The following is a 19,598-nucleotide window of genomic DNA, read 5'->3' as shown; positions in this document are numbered from 1 at the left end:
AATCACCAGAATACTTCTCCCCACTTCTCTAATCCACTTCAAGCTTGGGCTTCCTGGTTTCCTTCCTCTCTTCTCTTCCTAGATCCTTAAATCTTGTCTTGCCTCCCTCAGCTCACTCCAGCCTTCTTTGGCCTGAGTCCTGTGGCCACCACCCATTGTAACCACCAGGCCCTAAAGGAAAACACTGGGCAGAGCCTGAGGAATCACCCACCTCCTGGCACATGAAGTAAAAACACACAGCATCTGCACTCCGGAACCGTAAAGAAAATCTTCCTCACCACACTGAGCAGGAATGAGGAGTGGGCCTGCCCTGGCCATTAAATCAGAGGAACTTCACGTGAAGCACCTCCTTCCCGGAAACGACCACTAATTAACCACAACGGCCTCTCCAAAGGCAATCACTAAGTTATTAAAACTACCTGGCAAAGAGGTGTGACCAGACAGCCTCTAATCAAGGCATTGGGGGTGCCCCCAGAAGTTGCCTCACACTCCCAACACTGGCCTAAGAGTCCTGAACCAGCTGATCAGATGGAAGGAAACAGAAGGGCACATACTGTGCCTCAACCTGAGCACTTCTGACATTTGGGGCCAAATAATCCTCTGTCTGGGATCCCTGGGTGGCTCAGCGGTTTAGTGCCTGCCTTTGGCCCAGGGCGCAATCCTGGAGTTCCGGGATTGAGTCCTGCGTGGGGCTCCCAGCGTGGAGCCTGCTTCGCTCTCCTCCTGTGTCTCTGCCTCTCTCTCTCTGTCTATCATAAATAAATAAATCTTAAAAATTATTTTAAAAAATAATAATAATCCTCTGTCATGGGAGACTTTCCTGTGCACTATGAGATGATCAGCAGCATCCCTGACCTCTACCCACCAGATGCCAATAGCACCTCCACCCTCAGGTGAGGAAACTGGAAATGTCTCCAGACTTTGCCAAATGTCCCCCAAGGGTGTGCAATCACCCTGGATGAGAATGATTTCCACGTGGAAATGACAAAGCAATGGCCTTGTCCAAGCCATATTTCCTTTGGGCAGTATCTTACAGCCCAAAATCAGCCCCAAGCCAGCATTCTGAAAATTCCAAGTCATGGATGGGTTACATCAGGAGCAACACAGAGCAAAAATGCAGTCCCGGACCCTGGCATCAGAATCTTCCAGCCCTGGTCAGGCCCAGGAAGTAGTATTTTTCACAAGCTCTCCCCACTTGTGAAAGTTTAAGAAGCATTTCCCCCAGCTTTACTGAGGTATAATTAACAATTAAAAACTGCATGTATTTAAAGTGTACAACATGAGGATTTGATATACGTATATCTTGTGAAATGATTACCACAATCCAGCTCATTTTTTTTTTTTTCACAATCCAGCTCATTAACACGCCCAGTACCTCACTTAGTTCTCATTTTTTGTGTGGGTAGAATGAGGACACTAGTGTCTTAGCAAATTCCAACTAAACAATACAGTATTAACTACAATTACCATTCCATAATTATATCCTCAGAACTTCATCTTATTCATCTTATTTTTTATTTTATTTTTTTATCTTATTTTTTAAAAGTCATCTTAGAACTTAATCTTATTCATCTTATTTTTTTAAGTGATGACATCGTCATTTTTAAAAATTTATTTATTTATAAGAGGCACAGAGAGAGAAGCAGGCTCCCTGCGGGGAGCCTGATGCGGGACTCCATCCCGGGACCCCAGGATCATGACCAGAGCCAAAAGCACTCAACCACTGAGCCACCCAAGTGGCCCCTCACCTTATTTTTTAAAGACACATTTATTTATTTATTTATTTATTTATTTATTTATTTATTTACTTACTTACTTACTTATTTACTTATTCATTCATTCATTCATTCATTCATACATTCATTCATTCATTTGAGAGAGAGATTGGTGGAGAGGGGCAGAGGGAAAGTCTTAAGCAGGCTCCATACTCAGCTCAGAGCCCAACACAGGGCTTGAGCTCAAGATCCTGTGATCACAACCTGAGCTGACACGAGGAGTCAGGCCCTTAACCAGCTGTGCCACCCAGGTGCCCCAGAACTTATTCATCTTGTAACTGAAAGTCTATACCCTTTGGCCAACATCTCCCCATTTCCCCTATTCCTCAGCCCCTAGAAACCACCATTCATTTTGTGCTTCTGTGAATCCCATTTTTTTAGTTTCCACAAATAAACAAAATCATATGGTATTTGTCTGTGTCTGGCTTATTTAACTTAGCATTGTGTCATCCAGTTTCATCCATATTGTTGCAAATGGCAGGATTCCCTTCTATTGCTGAATAATATTCTATTGTGAATATGTATGTGTGCATCTCTCTCTCACACACATTTTATGTTATATATATGTGATTTATAAGCATATATGTAATACATATATGTAATATATACAAACATGTATATATCTCACATTTTCTTTATTCATTCATCCTTTGATGAACCCCTACCTTGGCTACTGTGAATAATGCTACAATGAACATGGGAGCATCAATATCTCTTCAAGATACTGATTTTTTTTTAAGTAGGCTCCACACTCAGTGTGGATCCCAACGCCCGGCTTGAACTCACAACCCTGAGATCAAGACCTAAGCTGAGATCAAGAGTCAGGACTGAGCCACTCAGGCTCCCCCAAGGTACTGATTTCATTTCCCTTGGATATATACCCAGAGCTAGGATTGTTAGATCATATGGTATTTCTATTTTTAATCTTATAAGGAAACTGGGTACTGTTTTCCATGATGGAAACTTCCTAACATTGTAATATATATTTATTTTTATGAACTGTCTCCCCTACTTTTTTTTTGTCTCCCCTACTTAAACAGCAGGATCTCTGAGGGTAGGAAGCAAACAAAGCACTCAGTATGTATTTTGAGAAGTTGGGTTTCTTTTTTAATAATCTTATTGAAGGAAAATTTACATCCACAAAATTTTTACTCATTAAGTATAAGTCACTGGTTTTTAGTAAATTTGCCACGTTGTTCAACTATCATCACAATACACACGATTTTAAAATATTTTCATCACCCCAGTAATGGCCCTCATGCTTGTTTACAGTTAATCCCTATTCCTACCTCTAGCCCCAGGCAACCACTAACCTACATTGTCTCTTATGGACAATGGAATCATATTATATGGGATCTTTCGTGTCTGGCTTCTTTCACGTAGCATAATTACCTTGAGTTTCATCCATGCTATTGTGTGTATCAGTACATATGCAACATATTCCTCTTTTTATTGATGAGTCATACTCCATTGTATGGATGTACCACATTTTGTTTATCCATTCACCAGCTGATGGACATTCCAGTGGTTTCCACTTTGGGGCTATTAGAAAAATGCTGTAATGAACATTCACATACAAGTCTTTGTGCAGACATAGGTTTTCATTTCTCCTGGGTAGATACCTGGAGTCAAACTGCTGGGTCATATGCTAAGTTTACATTTGCCTTTGTAAGAAACCATCAAACTGTTTTCCAAAGTGGCAGTACCATTTTACATTTGAGGTTGGAATTATTAACATAATCATTTTACAAATGAAAAAAAACAGGTGAGATTTGTCAGGTGACTTGCCCAAAGTCTACCTGGGTTGTTGATTATTGGATTTGAGACTCAAGTCAGGTTTTTCTGACTTTCTAGTTAGCGCCTTTAACACTTACACCACAGTCACCACTAAAAATGAATCATCCAACCAACTTTATTTCCGTTTTATGACAGATTTGATTTTTCCAGACAAGACATTCAGGGAAAGGTAGTGAACATCAGACGTTTGAATTTTAGGAAAGTACATTTGCTTTGTAGACAAATGAGAAAAAAGAGCCAGGATGTGAAGATGGGAAGATGGACTAGAAATCCTTTGAAGGGATCCCTGGGTGGCGCAGCGGTTTAGCGCCTGCCTTTGGCCCAGGGCGTGATCCTGGAGACCCAGGATCGAATCCCATGTCGGGCTCCTGGAGCATGGAGCCTGCTTCTCCCTCTGCCTGTGTCTCTGCCTCTCTCTCTCTGTGTGACTATCATAAAAAAAAAAAAAAGAAAGAAAAGAAATCCTTTGAAAACAATGGATCCAGTCAACAGTTGTCCATGGATGACCAAACCATTAGGAATAGTTGGATGGGGGCAGCCCCGGTGGCTTAGCGGTTTAGCACCGCCTTCCACCAGGGGCCTGATCCTGGAGACCCAGGATCCAGTCCCACCTCGGGCTCCCAGCATGGAGCCTGCTGCTCCCTCTGCCTGTGTCTCTGCCTCTCTCTCTCTCTCTCTCTCTCCTTCTGTGTCTCTCATGAATAAATAAATAAATAAATAATCTTTAAAAAAAAAAGGAATAATTGGATGGGAAATTTATAAAGGTGGGGTCAGGCTGGTGGCATCTGAATGCCCTGATCACTCTTAGTTATCAGCAAGAAAGAGACAGCCAGACTTCATGTCCTCCTGATGGAAGTTTTCAGCACTACCGATCGAGAATTGAAGCCAAAAATACCAATCTTGAAGCCATCAGGGAAACCTGTTAAATCACCCCTTAGGACTGCCATCAGCCGATTCCAAACTATGGGAAACTTTCCAGGACAAAGAGCCTGGTTTCTTCAACAAATGAGTTAGGACAGAATGGAGGGAAGGAAGAAGGGAAGAAGGAAGGATGGAAGGAAGGAAGAAAAAATAAGCTTAAACAAGGCTAAATAGGTTTCACAAGGAAAGCTTGTTAAATGGCACTTCAGAAGGGTGCCTGGCTGCCTCAGCTCATGATCCTGAGATCCTGGGATGGAGCCCCGTGTTGGGTTCCCTGTTGAGCAGGAAGTCTGCTTCTCCCTCTCCCTTTGCCCTCCCCACCCGTTCATGCTTTCCCTCTCTCTCTCTCTCTTTCTCTCTTTCTCTCTCGTAAATAAATAAATAACATCTTTAATTAAGAAAAAAACTTTGCATACACCAGAGATTCATTAACTAAATGCCACAAGAAGACCTTGTTTGGATGGATTCCGAGTCAAACAAATGCTAAAAATGAAAATAGAGACAGGGAAATATTTGACACTGATTGATACTTTTGATAAGTGCGATCATAGCATTGTGGTTAAGTTTAAAAAAGTTTTGCTTTCTTCTAAAAATAAAAAGTGGAAGAAAAATGACGTGATGTTCTCTGATTTTCTTTAAAAAAAAAACTCAGAAAAAAAAAAAAACCTCAGTGAGTAGTCATTGGATCAGACAAGAATAGATGCTAAATGACTGAAAATTTGATAAGCAATAGGATATTTACAGAATCTCAGAGTACCTCCCCACAAAATACATAAAAATTACGAAGAAGGAAATAGTAACTTTCAAGAGAACTTTGGCAAATGCCACCAAGTGATCAAAGTTAACGTTGCCAGTGATGGAACTGATTGAGAAAAAACACATTACTTCTGTGGTATTTCTGCCAAAAATGCATAACCTGAGTTTAATCATGAGGAAACATGAGAAAAACTCAACTGGAAGGACATTCTGCCAAGTAACTGACCTATATTTTTCAAAAATGTCAAGGTCACGAAAGACAATGAAAGGTTCAGAAACTGTTCCAATTGAAGGAAACTAAAAAGACAACTGAATGCAACAAGTGATCTGGGATATTCTTTTGCTCTAAAGGTCAGTAATAGGACAATTGGTGAAATCTGATTAAAGTTTATAGATTCCTGATTTTGATAATTTTACTAAGGTTATAGAAGAGAATGCCTTGTTCTTAGGAAACAGTGAAGCATTTAGGTAGGTAGGTGGAGGGATGGATGGATGGATGGATGGCGGGAAGGGGAGAGAAAGAGAGAGAGAGAGATCAAGGTACATGGGATAGGAGTCAGGACCCTTGATAAGTGGGCATCTGTCCTTATCCAGGACCAATTTCTCTGAACCCTTTTATATGAGGGAAATCAATTTCCCTCTCTTAAGTTACTATTATTCTGTGTTTTCTTTCATCTGCAGCTGAGTCTAATCTTGGTATCATAATTAAAAGAAACATTCCAAAAATCATGAAATAATAAGTGAAAGCTACAATGTCATTCACAGTAATAATGGTGGTAAGACTTACAAATTCTTGTTGAAATGATGGCATCATACCAAGAGGGTTCAGTGGCTCAGAGGCTGTGGAAACTAGATCCAGAATCTAGAATTGTGCTGTTGGTAGTGTAGCCAATGGTGACACGTGGCCATTTACTTTTAAATTAATTAAAATTAAGATTCAGCTCCTGGGGATCCCTGGGTGGCGCAGCGGTTTGGCGCCTGCCTTTGGCCCAGGGCGCGATCCTGGAGACCCAGGATCGAATCCCACGTCGGGCTCCCGGTGCATGGAGCCTGCTTCTCCCTCTGCCTGTGTCTCTGCCTCTCTCTCTCTCTCACTGTGTGCCTATCATAAATAAATAAAATAAAATTAAAAATTAAAAAAAAAAAGATTCAGCTCCTGTATCACACTAGCCACATTTTGCGTGCTAGAAGCTTGAGGGCCTGCATTTCACCAGGTTACTCTAGGTGATTCCAATGCTTCCTAATGGCCAACAGTCTTCATAGGGAAAAAGGAGGTCAAAGTCCTCTTGCATCCCTGTGGTTTGGTCTGTTCTGTTCTAGGCTCCAAAATTTGAGAGATGTGAGTAAATTAGACCTTCAGGCCAGGATATTGAGGAGGATCAGATGCGACTACAGTTTTCTTTTCTTTTTTGTTTTTTCTTTTGTTGTTGTTTTTTTTTTTTTTTTCCGACTACAGTTTTCAACCAAGGACTTCCTGGGTTCAAATCCCCATCCCGCCACGCATGTGCTATGTGACCTTGGTTAGATTACTTGACCTCTCTGGTGACTCAGTTTTTTGTTTTATTTTTACCTGTCAGAGTGCTAGTAATAGAGTCTACAGGGTACTCCAAACTGGTGCTTTTTCTATTTTCTTCACAGGAAACAAACTTAATACTCACTGAAATGACCAGCTTTGCTTTTGCTTTAATTCACTCACAAGCACTTACTGAGCACCTACTATGTCCTCACCACTGTTCTGAGTCCTGGGGCCAAGCAGCGAACAAGACAGACACAAACCACCTCCAACCCTGCAGTCAAAGAACTGGCATTCTGAAGGGGGAGGTAGAAAATCAGCAGGATATGGGACACCTGGGTGGCTCAGCGGTTGAGCGTCTGGCTTTGGTTCAGGGCATGATCCTATGATCCCGGATCGAGCCCCACATCAGGCTCCTTGCGGGAAGCCTGCTTCTCCTTCTGCCTGCGTCTCTGCCTCTCTCTGTGTCTCTGTCTCTCATGAATAAATAAATAAAATCTTTAAAAAAAAAAAAAGGGATCCCTGGGTAGCGCAGAGGTTTGGCGCCTGCCTTTGGCCCAGGGCGCGATCCTGGAGACCCGGGATCGAATCCCACGTTGGGCTCCCGGTGCATGGAGCCTGCTTCTCCCTCTGCCTGTGTCTCTGCCTCTCTCTCTCTCTCTCTCTCTGTGACTATCATAAATAAATAAAAATTAAAAAAAAAAAGAAAGAAGCAGGATGAAGAAGCAAAATGTCTTGCATCTAAGAGAGTAAGTAGCAAGGTACGCAGATAGGACCAGACATGTACGCATGGCCAGGCCTCACCCACAGTGATATTTTATCGTAGGCCCAAAGTGTGAGAGAGGATCGAGGCACAGGCATATGTGGAGGAAGATCACCCAGGCAGAGGGAACAGCAGGTGCAAAGGCCCTGCAGTGGGAACACGCCGAGTCCTATTTAAGATGCTAGAGCCACAGTGGTAAAACAGATGCCGTCCTGGGACACCTGGGTGACTCAGCGGTTGAGCGTCTGCCTTAGGCTCAGGTCGTGATCCTGGGATTCAGGATCGAGTCCCACATGGGGCTCCTGCGAAGAGCCTGCTTCTCCCTCTGCTTGTCTCTGCCTCTCTCTCTCTCTCTCTATCTCTCATGAATAAATAAATAAGTCTTAAAAAAAATAGATGCCATCCTATCTTCAAGGCGCTCACATTTTAATGGGGGTAGGAGACAGATCAGCTGATCTATAATGTCCTCCCAGGTGATAAGCAGGAGGGGGACTCATAGAGAAGGTGGTCAGGGCAGGCCTCTCTGAGGAGGTGGTATTTAAGCAGAGGCTGGAAGGAGGAGGTACAGAAAGCAGGTGTGTATCTGGGGGAAATTTACTGACTCTGGCCTGACCGGTGCCTCTTCCTCCCGTTCCTTCCACTCAACTGGAGCTCGGGTTTCCAAACAGAGGTTGTCTGTGAACTACTGGAGGGGAATTCTGATGGGGAGTGCAGACCTCTCAGCCTCTGGCTGCTGTGTGCCCCACTCCTTCTCTTACTGGCTGCTCCAATATTTGCGTTGGTGTGTTGGGTGGGGTTCTAGCTTAGGGAACTGACTTCCCCATTAAAGCTCCAAATCTGTCTTCAAAGGAGCCGCTGAGCCCTTTGCCTCTGGGCAGAAGGGAGTGTCATCCTGGAGCTGAGCTAGGAACCCACCCCCCAGCTGTGTCCCATCTGGGTTTCTCCTGATTCAGAGTGGGTCTGGCAGCGCATGCTCCCCACTCCTCCCATGGCAAAGAGGGGGTGGAGGATACTCTCTCTGGCCCAGTGGCGGAGCTGGCAGGATCCAGAGTCAGCCCAGCGAGATGTTGAAATTACTTGTACCGGGTTGTAAATTGTTGTAAATTGAACTGCCTGAGTTCACATCCAGACAAAGGCTTGCTCCAACTAGCTGTGTGACCCTGAGCAGCTCACTTACCTTCTCTGAACCCGCATCTCCTCCATAGCTCATAGTAACTCCCACCTTCTGAGGATTCACGTCTTGGGAGGTGCTTGACAAAAGTTATCCATTCCTTTGGGGAATACTGAGCCCTGGAGGGTTATCTGGAGCCCATGTCCCCCAAGACCATCTCCCAGGGAGGAACATGCATGTGAGATGAAGTAGGGAGCCTCCCCACACCCGCTGGGCTATCTTTGAAGGGAGGCAGGGAGGCCTGGAGTCTAATTAATCACTGGGAAGGGCCAGACAGATGCCCTAGGGGAAAGGTCAGCATTTACCCTGGTCTTCTCAGAAGTCACTGCAATCCTAGCTTGGGCGGGACTTGGGGTTGGGGCACAAAATAGGAAGGCTGGCAAAGTATGAGTGGCCTGGGCAGCAGCCACCCTCCCCATCCCATCCACCCTCCAGCCACCGGGTGTTGTTAGGGGAACAGTTAGTTAGGGGAACTGCTGCCTTAAAGGCTCAAAACACAACCACCACCAGAATGAGAGATTGAACCGTTTATTGGCCTGGGCCCAGGTCTCAGGCACGGGGGGCATCTGGGGAGCTGTATGGGGAGACAAACCCCCGACTGGCTCCTTGCCCCCCAAGACCCCCTCCCCCAGCCTTTGCATTCACAAGAAATCACTTTGAGGCGTGAGGTTTCCGTCCCCAAGAGCTGTACCCCAGCTCCCAAGGGGGAAGATGAGCCAGCAATTACAAAGGGGGCCTGTGCAGGGACCAGACCCCTCTTTGGCAGCTTCAACACACATGTGAGACCACAATAGCATCCATTCTGGGGGAGCATGGTGGGGAGAGGGGATCACACACATCACTGACACACACACATGCACACAGACACACATAAATATTCATTTGTACCGCAACGTCCCTTCCATCTATCCATGGAATTTAGCAAAGTCCTTCTGGGGCAGCTGAGGGGAGAGTACCCCACAAGTGTCCTTGGCACCCCCACCCCCATGCTCCTCCATACAATACAACTAGAAAGGAGATACAGCGGGCTCAGCTGGGCTCGAGGTGGAAGTATCTTGGGGAGGGGGGTTAGGAGTGGGGATCCTGTGCAAACAGCTCCCCTAGAACCTTCTCAAGTTTCACCCTTTCCCACCAGGAGGCCCAGAGTCCTACTCGGCCCCCCAGGCCAGTTTTTCCAGCGCTTGGTGATGCTTCAGTGCCCCCAAATAGTGCAATTGGACAGTGAGGTCTGAGAATGCCATCCAGCGCCGCCTCCACCCTGTGGTTCCCCAGCATCTCGTGGAGAGAGAGAGGAAAGGGAAGAAGTAGCCAAAGTGGCAGCTGGTGAAATTTAAGGAAGCTGTGGATTTGGGCCTTGCAACTGTTAGCCAGAGCCACCCAGAACAGTCAGGGAGGAGGCCTCCAGCGCCTGGGGACAGTGGTTCTGGGGAAGTGGCCTAAGGTTGCCAGAAGGTGACAGGGGGTCTAGACTCGGAGAGGGAAGTTTTGTACAGGGCGAAGGGCCAGAGAGTGGTGAAATGTTGAAATCCCTTGGACCAGATTGTAAATTTTTCCTGCCCTGAGTTCCCCCTGAGTGCTTGTCTGCTGTGCCACCTGAGTGTCTGCCTGCTGTAACCCAGGCCCTTTCCAGGTCCTCCAAGCCTCCCCACGATCCAGTTCTAAGGTGTCACAACAGTTACCGCACTAGCCTCTGACCCTGATGCAGCTCTGCCCGGTGTGAAATATTTTCAATATCACCCAGGTCTGCGGAGTGGGGGCATCTTGCTTGGCAGCCCCACATCTCTGTCCAAGGTCCCCTGTGCCTCCCCACAGAGTCCTCTGCCATGGTCTGGTGGCCCACTTGCCCCTCAGACTATCGTGTTGTCCTCCAGAAACATGGGCGACGTGGGCATGTGCGTGCCCCTCTCCAGTGAGCTGGAGCTGCGGAGAGGCAGGAGCTGATGGCCTGGGGTCCCACCCCGCCGTCCTTGAACCCCTGCCGCCTGCTTGCAGCACTGCAGTGGTCGCAGTACCTCCCGCCGCAGGTCCCGGCTGCGCCATGTGTAGATGACAGGGTTAAGCAATGAGTTCAGGGTGGCGAAGGCAAAGAAGTAGTGGGCCTTGTAGAGGATGGGGCAGGACCGGACAGGACAGGCATAGTCCAGGAGCAGGATGCTAAAGGCAGGCAGCCAGCAGACGATGAAGACCCCCAGCACAATGGTGACCGTCTTGAGCAGGGCCAGCGTCTGTGGGCCAGCCACATCGGCCTGGCTGGAGCGGACCACACAGTAGATTCGGACATACAGAGCGACGATGGCCAATAAGATGACGGAGAAGATGGTTACCACGCAGAGCACATAGTGCTTGGTATAAAGCGGCAGAACAGTGGAACAGGCCTCGAGATGGCCCAGGCAGTTCCAGCCGAGGATGGGCAAGCCCCCGAGAGCAACCGAGATGAGCCACGAGGCTCCGATAAGCAGCAGCATGCGGCAGCTCTTGTCGCTGCCGTAGAGCTTGACCTTGGCAATGGCCACGTGCCGCTCAATGGCAATGGCCAAGAGGCTGAAGACGGAGGCGGAGAGTGTGATGAAGGCGGAGCCCTCTCGGGCAAACCACTGTATGGGTGTCAGCCCCAGTGTGACCGGACCCGAGAGCAAAGTATTAGCTACGAAGGCCACTCCAGTCAGCATGTCCGAGGCAGCCAGGTTGCCCAGAAACAGGTACATGGCTGAGTGGAACTTGCTGTTGCGAGCAACTGCAATCAGCACCAGCAGGTTCTCTACTACGATGGCAAAGCAGAGGATGATGATGATGACCAATGCCGCCTGGCGGGAGGCCGTCTCCTGAGTGTCCAGCGTCTCCTTGGTGTAATTATAGTGTTCCCGGACCTTGTTGGGGCTTAGGTACTCTGAGTACAGGTTGCCCATGGTGGGGCTCAGTGGCCGGCCAGGGCCATGGGGCTGTCAGAGCTGCAGAGAGGAAAGAGAGACAGACAGACAGGTCAGTGCTGTGGCTGCTTCCCTGGGATGTGACTCTGGATGGCTGTGGTTTGAATCCCAGCTCCCTCACTTCGCACGGAGTAGCCACATGAAGTCAGAAGTATTATCGTCCCTAGTTTACCAATGGGAAACTCAGAGAGGTCAATTCACTTACTCTAAGTCTTACAGCTAGAAAGTGGCAGAGCCAGAGAACCACTCCAAAGCCTCTATAACCTCTAAGCTGCACAGTCTTTCAAAAGAACATAAGCTCCCCCCAAATAGTATGAGGGACACAAAGTAAACTCCCAGAACTCTTGCTCACCTACCCAGACCCTTGGACAGTGCCTGGAGGGCTCGTCTCCCTTCTGGAATACACTAGAGCCTGGGACCTCATGCCACCTGCCAACCTGGGTCAGCAAGATGCTGGCTGCTGATAGAACCATCCCCTGCTCATTACCACCCACTGCCCTGGGTTTCAGGCTGGGTCTAAGCCTTGCGGCCAAGAGTGCTCCCAAGATAAGGTCTTGGGGAGACACCAAGGTGGCCCTGAGGTTTAAACATTTCAGAGGTCAAGCACCTTCAAGGACAAAGACCTTGGAGGCAACCCAGGGTTCAACCCTCACTCCTCCTGACATGCTGTGGGACCTTGGGGAAGTCACTCAACACTCGGCCTCTCGGCCCCAATGTCCTCATTTGTGCAATGGGGAAAAGGCCAGTCTATGGGGTAATGGGAAAATCCTGTTGAATGGTCCATGAGGTACCCTTAGCACATAGCAAGCACTCAATAAATACTAGCTAATGTATTAGCTCCCCTCTTTCTGCCACACACACGCACCTAGGGACTAAGTGCCCTCCATTCAGTCTCTGAGGAGGGGATGCAGACTGAGCTAGGCAGGCAAGACTCCCAACATCCTGTTCTCATCAGCATCATCTAGCCCTGCCCTGAGACAGAGGGTCCCAGCGGGGTGGGCAGGGCGCTGGCACCCCCCTCCCTCCCCAGCCAGGATGAAATCCAGATGTGAGGCCCCTGGAACAAACAGGGTGGAGTCCTCACTTCCCGGTCACATCCGGTGTGGGAAGGGCTGGGAAGGGGTGATGGGCTGGGGGAGCCACAGGAGACCAGTCTGGGAGGTCCTGGCTGGGAGGGATGGGGCAGCTGCTGCAGCGCTGAAGTCATGTGAGCCAAAGAGGGGGCGAGCCGCACCGCGGGGGAGGGGGTTGAGGGGAGGAGGGGGGACGGCATTTGTTTCCATGAAAGACTGAGTCACCCCCCTCTCAAGGAAAACTGAGCCGTGGGGGGAGGGGGCGGGAAGCAGCGTGGGCAGAGAGGCCAAAAGGCCAACATCACGGCCCCTTCTTCCCGGCCTGGTGGTGGTGGGTGTCTCAGAGGAGCTGGTGCAGGGTCTGTCTTTCCCGAGGGGAGCCCGGAGGAAGCCCCAGCCTCTAGCTAGAGGGGGGAGGGCGCGGGAAGCCCTCCCTCCCCAGGTCCCTGGAAACATGCCTGGCAGGGACCACGTGCGCTCCAGGAGTATCGTGTGGTTCCAGCAAAGGCTGGTTAGGCCGGTTCCTAGTGAGCCTGGGAATTATGGGGGGCTTCCGGGGTCACCCAGCCATGTCAGTCCCCGGACGCCCCCTCCGAGGGGCGCCCTGGCCCCGGGCCTGACAGAGCCAGCTGCTCCCCTCGGGTGAAGGGGCATCCGTCCTAGTTTGGAAACAGAGAAAGGCTTGTGCGCATCCCTGGAGACTGCCGCCCCGCCCAGATCGCCACACAGAGGCCCCTTGTTCCCCTGCCGGGCCGGGCTCTGGACGCCCCGATGCCCTCTGCCCGACGCAGGCTGCAGCCGGCCGGGAGCTCGCCTGGCCCTGGCCTCGGCCTCACCCGACCGGCCTTCGGGCAGAAACAGCCCGCGCCCTGATTGGCTTATTTTCAATCCCCGGCCTTGAGCGATTCGCCCATTGGCCGGACCGTTGCATCCTCCACCTTTGATTGGCCCGCTTGGGGGCGCTCTAAGGAAAGCGCTAGGGCCCCGTCCTTCACAGGCCGGCCACTTCTTTCAGAGAACAGAGTTAGGGCTGTGTGGATGTCCCTGGGGAGAGTATGAACCGCGGCCTGACCGCCGGGTCACGCAGACCAGACGCCCCCAGGCTGCCCTGGCCTACTGGGCCCCTTTTGGGGTTCATGACTGCGAATCAAGGGCCCCTTGCAGGCCTGGGAAGCATCGTTGCTGGTGGGCTAAAAGCCCAGGGTGTGTCCGGTGGTGACCCCCTTCACCCCTCCCTCACATGGGGCCACCAGCCTTCTGGCCTGGCAGCCCAGAGTAAGATTTATGGATGCTTCCCGGAGACATAAAAATTGAGTTCGGTCCTCATACCCCAGAAACCCACGGAAAAGTCTGTCTACTTGGGGGAGGGAGGGGGTGCAGCGGAGGAGGGGGGGTGGAGGAAGCCCACACGCTCACTTTCTGCAGCCCTCAGCCCTTGGAGGTTGATCCTCAGAAGGAGAGGTAGCTCAGCTAGTTAGAGAGGGAGAAACTGAAGCCCACACTGCCCCCTCCTCTCATCCTCCCCAGGAGGATTTTGCTGAAGATAGAATTTAAGGCAGATTCATGCTTCCCAGAAAGAGGAAGCGGGGCCTGGATGGAGACTGACAAAAGAGGCACACTCCCAGGCAGAGACAGGCCTTGGTGGCTTCCCCTCCCTGTGTCGGCCTCCCAGACCTGGCTAAACACAGGGCCTGTCTCCTGCTCACCTTCACCAAGGCCATCCTAACTTCTTCCCAGAGGCTCAGTAAGAGGTCACTGGGCTCAGAAACCGGGAATGGCTAGGCCTGAAATGGAATGAGAGGGAAAAGTGACAGGGTTTGGAGGGAAGGGAAGATACACCAAGACTGTGCAGGAGGAAGATTAGAAGAGAGGAAGGACAGAGGAAGCCTCAGCGGCTTCCAAGAGCCCTACTCCGAGTTCCACTGAGGCAGGCCCTGTGTTTACAGGCCCATGGCCACTCACTGATCCGCTCCACTTACGCTAGTGCAGCGCCTCCACCCTTTCTTTTGGTTTCCCTTCGGGGGTCAGGCCCACCCTTCGCTGCCATTCTCCATGCAGCGGCCAGGGGGAGCCATATAATTCACAATTCCAACAGCGCGTCACTCCTTGAGCTCCAAATCCATCCATGGCTCCCCACTGCCCAAAATGACCTGGCCCCTGCCGGGCTAGCCCCCTCTCCCCAGGGCCTCTCAACTCTAACCACACTGGCCTCCTAGGTTGCCACCTCCATCCCTACCTCGGAGACTTTGCTCTGGCTGTCCTTCCACCTGGCATGCCGTTCCCTCACATCCGGGAATGACTGTCTCCTCCTCTTTCGGGTTTCGGTTTTAGGATCACTGGCTCGGAGGGGCGGGGGGTCTCCTCTGACCCTCAGTCTATCACAGCCACTTTCTCCACGGTCTATTACAGCAGCCTGCTTTAGTATCTTCACACAACCCGCCAGCCTCGGAGATTATTGCTGTATTTTTTGCTTTCTGTCTGGCTTCCGTAGAATAAATGAGTGTTGGGGGCCAGCGACCAAGTCCGTTTTCAGCCCCTTGGGCATGATGCCTGTCATTCAGAAGGTGCTCAGAAAACTTGTGTGATGGATGGATGGATGAATGGATGGATGGATGGATGGATGGACAGACGGACGAAACAAACGAAGCCCCGTGGGCCCCCAAGGGTCGAGGCACCTAAACTCGGCCTAGCCCCCAAACAACAGCCAAGGCTGGAGACCCCTCTGGTGGCCGGCAGCCCTCGGCCAGGCGAAGCCCAGCGCGTCTCCGTGGAGACAGCGGCAGGGCCCGCCCCCGCCCTCGGCTGCAGTCTAGGCCTCCTTATCTGGCGGTGGAATGCGCGGTATCCGCACTCGCTCCCGCTGGGGCCGCGCCTCCTCTCTCGCGACAGCCACACGCGAGGAACCCCTACGTCTCCCGTGGGGGCTGGGGACGCCTCTGCGGCCCGCCAGGGGCTTCTCCGGGTATTCCCGAAGGACTTAGCGGCGGGAGTGTGTGTGTGTGTGTGGGGGGGGTGATCCCAGCAGCAGCCGCACCGCCAATACGAAACCCGCCGTCGCGCCACGCGGGGGGACCGTGGGCTCAGCGCGTGGCGCCCGGGGCATCTGACTGCGGCAGAGTCGGGGAGGGCATGGAAATCCCCGGGTGAGTCAACTCGTGCCGGAGGAGGGGGCGAGGTTCCGACGCTCTGCTGGGCAGGAGACCACACGGGGTCCGCGCCACGGGTGACTGCACCCCCGCCCTGTCCCTGGGCCCCAGGTGAAAGGAGAGGCGCGGGACTCACGCACTCACGTGCCCTTTCCTTCCAGAACAAAGCCACGCCCCCGAGGGGGTGACTGAAGACCAACTACTCGGGGAAACTGAGGCACGGAGACCGACCTGCAGGCGGTGGGCAGACTGCCCTCCCTGGGGACCCCGCCCCTTGGCTTAGAAGCCTGGCGGCGCGCGGCACCTTTCGCTCTCTCGCAGCCGGAGTCGGCCAGGGGGAGGGCCCTGCCCCTCGGACACCCTCCCCCCGAGCCCCCCGGCCCGGACCACGGCGTTCTGCCGCTCGGTCTCCGGCCGAAAACGTTCGGATTCCGCCTTCTCTTCGGCGCCAACTTCCTGCCGCCGGGGAAGGCGGGGAGCTCAGTCTCGGGGTTCGCTGCCGAGGCTGGAGGGGCCGCCTGGAGTCGTGGGGAGGGCGCGCGGTGACCACTCCCTCCGTGCAGCAGGAGCGCGGGCGGCGCGTGCGCGCCCCGCTGCGCCCCCGACCCCTGGCCTGGCCCCCGCAGCTCCGATCCTGCGACTCGGAGAACCCCCGGGCCCGTCCTTTCTGCCTCCCCCGTCGCCCGGCACACTCACCTGGCTGGGCCGGCCCGGGTCCCTGCCCTGGCCGGAGGAGCTTCGGTGGCGGCGTCCCCGGGACGGCATCGGCAGGGGCTGGGGCTGCCCGCCGAGCTGGGACTGCGTCCCGGGGATCGGGACCGGGGACGGAGGGGGCGGGGAGAGACACCGCCTAGGCCCCCCACTCGCCCCGCCCTCCTCTCCTCCCCTTTCCGGGCGGCTGAGGCAATGAATTCCAGATGTGGCGGGTCGGGCCGGAGCGCGCGCTGCTACGGCGGGGGAGGCGCGGGGTCCCTTTGTCCGCCCCCCCCCACCCCTCGCCCTGTCCCTCCCAGCCCCCACTCGTGAGAACCTGCCGGCGAGTGACGTCACGCGGCTCCGTGACGTCGCGTCTCTCCTAGCCAGGTGGCCTCCACCTGAAACAACTGTCTTTGTATATCTTTGTAGATATACCCTTGGCCCATCCCTGGGACCCTGGAATTGGAGGAGAGCATGAGATCCCCTTTATTTACTCAACAAGGAGCCACCGAAGCACCTATGTGTCAACGCAGCAAATAAGTATGAAGCGCCTACTCTGAGTTCCTTCCAACAAATAATCAAGTTCCTACCATGTGCCACGCCCTGTCCCAAAGACAGGATTCGTTTTTTGCCTTGATAAGACCTCAGAATTCAGAAAAGACCCCTACAAAACTGGGAGCACCCAAAAGTCTACCCTGCCTCTACTGATGGATGACTGTCCCGCCCTTGCTGCAGTCAACCAGACAAGAAGGCCCAGTTTTATCCTGCCTTCCAACCTGGGGCCCCATCTTCTCTACAATTCTTTGGTTTCCCTCTCTTTTCTTCATTCAGCTTCTCCTAGGCATCTCTGTGTGCCTAGCTGCTAGGATGGAAGGACACCTTCATTTACTGATGCACATACATGTGTGTGTGGTGAGAAATTTGTGGCTGGACAACATGATAGGAGAACCTTTCATTCCTTCAACAAATATTTTTGGTATACCTACTGGGCACAGCAGGGAACCAAATTGGAAAAAAAGTTCTCACCCATGGAGCTTATGTTCAGGTGCAAGAGACAGCCTTTTAGGAGGGTACTATTTGTGAAAATGCATACATAACCTTCTTATATGTCTACCAGGTACATTAAGCACCTACTATGTGCCAGAGAGTATCCTAAAAGGCTGGAGGTAGATCCGGAACAAAACAGAAAAAACCCCTGTCCTTATGGAGCTGTGGTTCTACCACATGAGATCAAAATATCCAGAATATTGCAGGAAGAAAAACTAGTGAATTCCCTAGGAGATGAAGTCAAAGAAACAAGGCATGGGAGGGAGGCCGCTTTCATTCTAAGCACACTCTCCTGCCTCGTGATTTTTGTAACATGTGCATGTGTGTCCTATACCAATAATAAATTAAATAAAAAATTAACTGCTGGAGGGGAGCCTGGGTGGTTTGGCCGGTTAAGTGTCTCCCATTGGCTCAGTTCATGATCTCTGGGTCCTGAGATTGAGCCCCGCATTGGACTTCCTGATCAGTGGGGAGTCTGCTTCTCTCTCCTTTTTTTTTTTAATTAATTTTTTTCTTTCTTTCTTTTTTTTTTTTTTTTTTTTGGAGAGAGAGCATGAGAACACGAGCTGGGTGAGGGGCAGAGGGAAAAGCAGACTCCCTGCTGAGCAAGGAGCCTGATGCAGGGCTCAATCTCAGGACCCTGGGGTCACGACCTGAGCCGAAGGCAGCTGCTTGACCAACTGAGCCACCCAGGTGCCTCGTCTCTCTCCCTCTCCTCTGCCTCTCCCTCTCTGCACTGCTCATTCTCTCTCTCAAATAAGTTAATAAAATCTTTAAAAAATTATTAAAAAAAGAAAATGTGATACACACACAATGAAATATTATTCAGCCACGAGAAAGTAGACAATCCTGCCATTTTCAACAGCGTGGATGCACCTGGAGAGATTATACAAAATGAAATAAGCCAAGCAGAGAAAGACAAATACTGTTTGGTATCACTTATGTGTGGAATCTAAGCAAAACAAAACAAGGTCAAACTCAGAGAAACAGAGAGTAAGGAAAGTGGCGGGGGAGGTGGGGTGGGTTGCCAGAGACTGGGGTGGGTAGGTAAAAGGGAGAGTTTGGTAAAAGGGGACAAACTTGCAGCTGTAAGATGAATAAAGTCTGAGGATCTAATGTAAAATGTGGCAACTGTACTTGCTGACACTGTATTATATAATTGAAATTTGCTAGGAGAGTAGAACTTTAATATTTTCACACACAAAAAACATAAACATGTGAGATGACGAACGTGTTAATTAATTAGCTTGTGAGCCCTTTCGCAATGTGTACATATATCAAATCAGCATGGTGTACACTTTAAATGTCTCACAGTTTTATTTGTCAACAATACCTCAGGAAAACTAAAATTAAAAAATAAAAAAACAAGGTGTCTTGCTACCAATGAAACCAATAGAAGAGAGAGGTTTGTTGCACTCTTCTGTATGTATATTATATTTCATAAAGAGTGTTGAAAAGCAAAATTATACAAAAAGAAATTAAAATTGATCCATTTATGCCTATTAAAAAGTAAAAATGGGTTAGTCTTGATGTGAAACTGTCTTCAAAGTGTTAAGGTGAAAATAAGCATGATGTAGATCAGTTTGCATTGCTTGCCTGCATTTCTGAGTGTATTTTTAAGGGCTGTATAAATACACACACATTTGCCTGTGGGCTCACAGACCATCTCCGGGAGATGGCACAAGATACCAGTCACAGCGGTTACCCTCTGGGAGGGGAACTGGGGACAGGGGAACAGGTGACAGGGGGCCAGATTTTTATGGTGTACCCTGGGGGACTGTTTTTGAGTTCATATTCCCAATTTTAAAAATTGACAAAGATATGAAAAATTAAATAATAGGTAACAAATCATCAGACTTCTAGTCATAAAATTGTTCTTATAATAAAAATAATAACAGGGAACCCTGGGTGGCGCAGCGGTTTGGCGCCTGCCTTTGGCCCAGGGCGCGATCCTGGAGACCCGGGATCGAATCCCACGTCGGGCTCCCGGTGCATGGAGCCTGCTTCTCCCTC

The 19,598-nt window shown here is 50.6% G+C and overlaps 1 protein-coding gene across 3 annotated transcripts; it reads right to left on the bottom strand.

Annotated features, from left to right (window-relative positions):
* Window positions 1–9,208: 9,208 nt before the first annotated feature.
* On the bottom strand, window positions 9,209–16,694 carry S1PR2 (sphingosine-1-phosphate receptor 2). 3 transcript variants are annotated; one of them, XM_072787337.1, is made up of 3 exons: window positions 16,539–16,692; window positions 14,933–15,246; window positions 9,209–11,644 (listed from the first exon to the last, which is right to left on the bottom strand). In XM_072787337.1, exon 3 carries the CDS (start codon window positions 11,600–11,602, stop codon window positions 10,544–10,546), a length of 1,059 nt encoding a protein of 352 aa, XP_072643438.1. In that variant the 5' UTR covers window positions 11,603–11,644; window positions 14,933–15,246; window positions 16,539–16,692; the 3' UTR covers window positions 9,209–10,543. The 3 variants fall into 3 exon arrangements, with proteins under 3 accessions (XP_072643438.1, XP_072643439.1, XP_072643437.1); XM_072787338.1 differs by lacking the exon at window positions 14,933–15,246 and adding an exon at window positions 14,403–14,480; XM_072787336.1 differs by lacking the exon at window positions 14,933–15,246 and having other exon boundaries at window positions 16,539–16,694.
* Between the last annotated feature and the right edge of the window lie 2,904 nt (window positions 16,695–19,598).

This window comes from Canis lupus, chromosome 19, assembly GCF_048164855.1.
Source record: "Canis lupus baileyi chromosome 19, mCanLup2.hap1, whole genome shotgun sequence".
Classification (NCBI taxonomy): domain Eukaryota; kingdom Metazoa; phylum Chordata; class Mammalia; order Carnivora; family Canidae; genus Canis; species Canis lupus.
This window is presented reverse-complemented; position numbering and strand designations above follow the sequence as displayed.

Bases quoted from the DNA above. Each gene is read 5' to 3' on its own strand.
- S1PR2 (XM_072787336.1), bottom strand. From the start codon at position 11,602: ATGGGCAACCTGTACTCAGAGTACCTAAGCCCCAACAAGGTCCGGGAA.